We start from the raw sequence: 5,278 nt of genomic DNA on the forward strand, positions 1-5,278 counted from the left end.
AGAATTGTGTCCAATCTGTATGGTAATACAATATAATTTGTAGTATACAATATTACCTCTAATTGTCAGTTTCTCGTTTCTCTCGTTTTCAAACAGCATTCTTGAGAGCAATGTTTAGGTGCAAAATGACATGTGCGTTTTTGCTTACATGGCTGCCATGTTGGATATGGCACAAAATCAAAATCAAAGTGCACTGTTATCAGCCAGGTGCTCTGAGCCTTTGATTAGACGGCAGTCTCTTATTGAGTTCAGTGGTCCTTATAGAAAAAGTGCTGTGTAATAATCATAGATGCTAATGTGATTTACTATATTTACTATTGGGGCACAGTACTTGAGTAAACATACTTAGTTTATTGGAGGTGGTGAGTGGCAACATTGATTTAATCATAGATAACGTCTGCTATAGCGTCCGCTCCAGTAAAGCGCGTTCAGAGGAGCACGCTGTGTAGAAAATAATTTAGACCACAGCGCAGCGTGTCATATGCTGTCCGGCAGAAACCTCATAGACCACAGCTCAGCGTGTCATATGCTGTCCGGCAGAAACCTCATAGACCACAGCTCAGCGTGTCATATGCTGTCCGGCAGAAACCTCATATCTCCATAATATTCAAACTTGTGTTTTTTCGTCACAAAAGCATCAAAAGTAGCAGATCCACAAGCTTGAAATGTGACGCGAAGCGGCATGTTTTTTTGTTACTTTTGAATTTGAAAGTAACAGTTTTGGATACCCAGAACATGATATGCTGTCGGGCAGAAACCTTGTATCTCCATTATGTCTATGTTTTATTTGTTTAGCCTGCATTTTGTTTTTATGGTAAATGAATGCCCTTAAATTGTGTTAATCAAAACTAGCGAACATTGCTCACATTGCGTTGCGAAGTGACTACTGTTGACAAACTAAAAACAAAAACACATTGTGAGCTTGTTGATATGCTTTTGGGGTGGACTATGAAAGTGCATGTGTGTCTTATAAATATTGAACCAATAAAATAACTTTCTTTTCCCCTATCTCCTGAAAAGTAATACTTTTGGACATACAAGATTTCCACCTGACGACGGTGTGAACCCAATAGAGATACATGCTGTGTGGGAAATAACTTGGAGCACAGCTCAGCGTATGGGAGATAAACGCTTTCACCATATGGGAGATGAACACTTTCACCGTATGGGAGCTAAATGGTTTCACAGCAGCATGTCTCCAACCCGTGGGTCATAATGAGAAAATGTGGCTTTATAGAGGAAGCAGTCGACCTTGAATGTCAACAACAGCCAATGTCAGAAAGACTCAGTCAATGGCGCTACCCATGAGAGCAGCTTTTGTTGAGTATAGCAAGATCAGATGTTACTATTAGATTATGACAAATAGAAATTATTTTAATAAAACAAGAATTGATTTTAACATTTATTTGGGATTTTTTCCCCCTTGTTTTGTTTTCCTACTTGTTATTATAGGCAACATAAGTACAATAAGTACAATGGTATTTGTGTGTTCAGTAGACTACTGAACACACAACCCTATAGGTCGATAGAGCTTTTCCTTTTGCTGCCTTAACATTGTAGAATGCACTCCACAATACTATCGGAGAAGCCCCCGGTCCACCAATCCTTCAGAATCGCTCTCAAAAAACACCTCTTTAACATGCACACACCCTTTTTTACTGTTCCACTGTTTTGTATATAGAGTGTATGCCCGTGACATCATCATCAATTTACAATTTAGGCATCATTTAGCAGACACTCTTAATCCAGAGCGGCTTTAGAGTAAGCAAGAACAACACACATTGGTAATACATCAAATACATGAAATAGTCATGAGTAGTATACACTATAAAGTGCTATGTCTACATAATATGCAAATTTAAATTACTTAAGTTTAGCTTTTGCATACGCCGGTATAGGTCGTCGATGCTAGTGCAAGTGCTACGGCAAGTGCTGCGGGCTAAGGTGGAGTCAGGTGGGTCGACTACGGCGGAAGATTGGGAGTGAGTCTGCAGTTCTGTGCGTATTGCTCGGCCCACCGCAGTGCCTCTGTGATGTCATCACAAGTGCCCGTTCCCTTGGCGACCAGGGTGGAACCCCCAGCACTCCCGCCCAGGTGATGACACACAGCCAGCGCCCAATCTCTGGCCGAGAGAGGGGCTCCGCCCTTGGGTACCTGACAGGCACACAGAACCTTCCCGGAGTGCCGTTGGTGAGCGAGCAGCATGACCAGCCACCCCGGAACCCTGTCACTGAGCTGGTTCACCGTTTTCATCACCATTGAGATGGAGTCAGCGTCAACACAGTCCACCAACACGCCTTTATCTCTGTGCTTCTGCAACAAGAGCTGGGCTTTATCTGCAGCCTCCTTATTCTCCAATTTTCTGATAGCAGTGTTGCATCTCCTCTGGAGAGACTTGAGTTGAGTCTGGAGTTCCCTCTTCAGCCACTGGGGAGCAGAAGTGCTGTCCACCGCATCAGTCAGAAGCCCTGCCTCCTTGGCCAGGCTGTGTGCGGAGTGGATGCAGGAAGGGGCGGAGTCAGACACTCTAGCGGACAGAGACTCCACGTCCTGGGACAACGCCACACCCGCCTCCCTGGCCTGTCTAGCCTGTTGTCCAGTAACAGCTACTATTCTACTGATCCCATTAACAATCTGTCTCTCTGACACAATCACCAGGTCCTCGATCGCCCCTGTTGACAGCAAATGAGTCCCACAGCAGAGTTCTACCGACGTTTGTCTGTCCGGCTGTCCGGCCAGCAGCTCTTGTACCTTGACACCAACAGACACGACCCGGACGGGATCAGGATAAACTTGGTCTACTGTTCTAAGTCCTGGGATGGTTCTGGCCTGCTCCATAGGAATCTCCAGGGTGTAAACAGGCAAGTTGGACCTGATGATGTTCTGAATGGAACGCTCCAAGTCCTGCAGCAGGGACACACTCAGAGAACCTTTGGCAGTGCAGTCGAAGCGCAGTCTGTCTGCAGTCACACTGGAGCCTCTCTGCTCCAGCCTCTGTCCCAGCAGCTGACGGAGGCCCAGGTTCAGCAGGTGCGTGGCCGTGTGTTTTGCCATGCACGAAACCCGCTGAGCCTGGTCCAGGTGCAGAAGCAGCCGGTCTCCTGTCCGCAGAGGAGCCACTGCAGGCATCACCTGGTGTACGACATACCCCCCCGCCTGGTCGACTGACTCCACTGCAAACAATGCATCCGGCAGTGCGTCTGCAGTGAGGTAACCCTGGTCATGCGTCTGCCCCCCCTGCTCGGAGTAGAAGATGGTACGGTCCAGGATCAGGCCACACCTCTCCCCCTCCGTCACCTCCTCCACCAGGCCACGCCCGCTGCACAGAGCCAGCACCGTGGCTGTGCACGGTGCGAAGACGTATCGGCCCATGGCGTCCAGGCTGTAGTGGTATTTGGGGCTGTCGTCGGTGTGCGGGACCCCCTGGTTCTGCAGGAGAGCCAGGCTGTGGACGTCCAGCTTCACGCCGGTGTCCTCTGCACGGTCCCGAGACTGGGACAGACGCTTCTCTCTCTCTGCCAGCCGATCCATCTCCTCCTGGTCGAGTGTGGCTCCTCTCTCCTCCAGCATCAGATGCACCAGATCCAGAGGAAAGCCCAGGTTCCTGAACAGAGACCAGGCCACTGGTGCAGGGAAGAAGCTGCCTGGGGTTTGTTTCTTGTTCAGAGTGCTGTCGATCACCCTGCGCCCCTGCTGGAGGGCGCTGAGGAACTGCACCTCGTTGTCATCAATGACGTCCATGATCCTGTGTTTCTCCCTGTGTAGTTCAGGATAGGCATCACCAAGAATGTCGGCTACAGTAGGCACCAGGCTCGCCAGAGATCCCTGTGGAGCCTGGAGGACCTCGGCACAGAATCGCACCGCTCTCCTCAAAATCCTCCTAAGTACCAACCCTGGTCCTGACATGCCGGGGTAAACGCCATCGGCGATGCAGACGGACAGCGTCCGAGCGTGATCGGCAACCACACGGTACGCCATGTCAACTCTGCCCTGGTCCGATGCTCCCGTCCTGCCCTGGTAACCCCCCACCCTGGACACCTGTCCCATAGCGTCTATCAGGGGAGCGAACAGGTCGGTGTCGTAGTTGGAGCGTCGTCCCTGCAGTATGGTCGCCAGTCTCTCCAGTCCCATCCCGGTGTCCACACTGTACCGGGGCAGGGGCCGCAAGAGCTGCTCCGCCTCCCTGTTGTACTGCATGAATACCAGGTTCCAGATCTCGACCACATCAGGGTCGTCGGCGTTAACGAGCGACGCGGCGTTGCGTCCTCCGACGTGGTCGAAGTGGATCTCGGTGCAGGGGCCGCAGGGGCCCGTGTCCCCCATCTCCCAGAAGTTCTCCTTCGGTCCGAACGGCAGCACGTGCTCCAATGGAACTCCAATGTCCAGCCAGATGTGTCTGGTCTCCTCGTCCGCTGGAAGCCCGGCTGCGACGTCGCCGCGGAAATACGACACATACAGTCTGTCTGGAGGTATCCCGTAACGCTCTGTGAGCAGACGCCATGCCATGGAGCACGCCTCCTCCTTGAAGTAGTGTCCATTGAAGGACCAGTTCCCCAGCATCTCAAAGAAGGTGTGGTGATAGACGTCTCGGCCCACGTCGTCCAGGTCGTTGTGTTTCCCTCCGACCCGCATGCACTTCTGACTGTTGACCACCCTGCGGTACCCCGCCATCTCACTGCGGGGGTCCGCCGTGCCCAGGAGGAGGGGCTTAAACTGGTTCATGCCGGCGTTGACAAACAGCAGGCTGGGGTCTCCTCGGGGTCTCACCGGTGAGGAGGGGACGAAGGTGTGCTGATGCTCCTGCCGGTAGAACTCAATGAAGGTTCTCCTGACCCTCTGAGACCCCCACACCTCCCCCGAGAACCCCGGGACCCTCTTCTGTGAGGAGCAGGACTGCGGTGGGACATGGTGCTGACAGGACCTCCTCCCCCGCCACAGAGGAGCCCCCCGCCGAGTCCACACGGTCGGGGGGGTCCACACGCTCCCTGAGGTACGGGGTCCAGCTGCCGCTAACAGTCTCACCAACATCATATCTTTGGGTCCTGACTCCTGCTCCTACTGCTCTGATGTTTACATAACCGGATGTTATGCGGTAACGCTTACTGAGTGGCAAAAAACTACTTTCTGGCCTTGACAGCCCATACATCCAAACAGAAAATCTGATTGCCGTTAAAGGACGTTAAACTCACTTTATGCATGCGCACACCCTCTATTGATTTTACTGCATAGTCTTGGCCTTTTTAGGTTTCCTAATACAGTAGATCCTGCCCCCATGTA

At 51.6% G+C, this 5,278-nt stretch overlaps 1 protein-coding gene across 1 annotated transcript; it reads right to left on the reverse strand.

Annotated features, from left to right (window-relative positions):
- Nucleotides 1-1,963: 1,963 nt before the first annotated feature.
- On the reverse strand, nt 1,964-5,029 carry LOC306943074 (alanine--tRNA ligase, mitochondrial-like; the record flags this gene model as incomplete). The annotated part of the gene is made up of 1 exon (XM_079529279.1): nt 1,964-5,029. The coding sequence occupies one exon, from the start codon at nt 5,027-5,029 to the stop codon at nt 1,964-1,966; it is 3,066 nt and encodes a 1,021-aa protein (XP_079385405.1).
- Between the last annotated feature and the right edge of the window lie 249 nt (nt 5,030-5,278).

This window comes from Electrona antarctica (genome assembly GCF_951216825.1).
Source record: "Electrona antarctica genome assembly, chromosome: 19".
In the NCBI taxonomy this organism is placed as follows: Eukaryota; Metazoa; Chordata; class Actinopteri; order Myctophiformes; family Myctophidae; genus Electrona; species Electrona antarctica.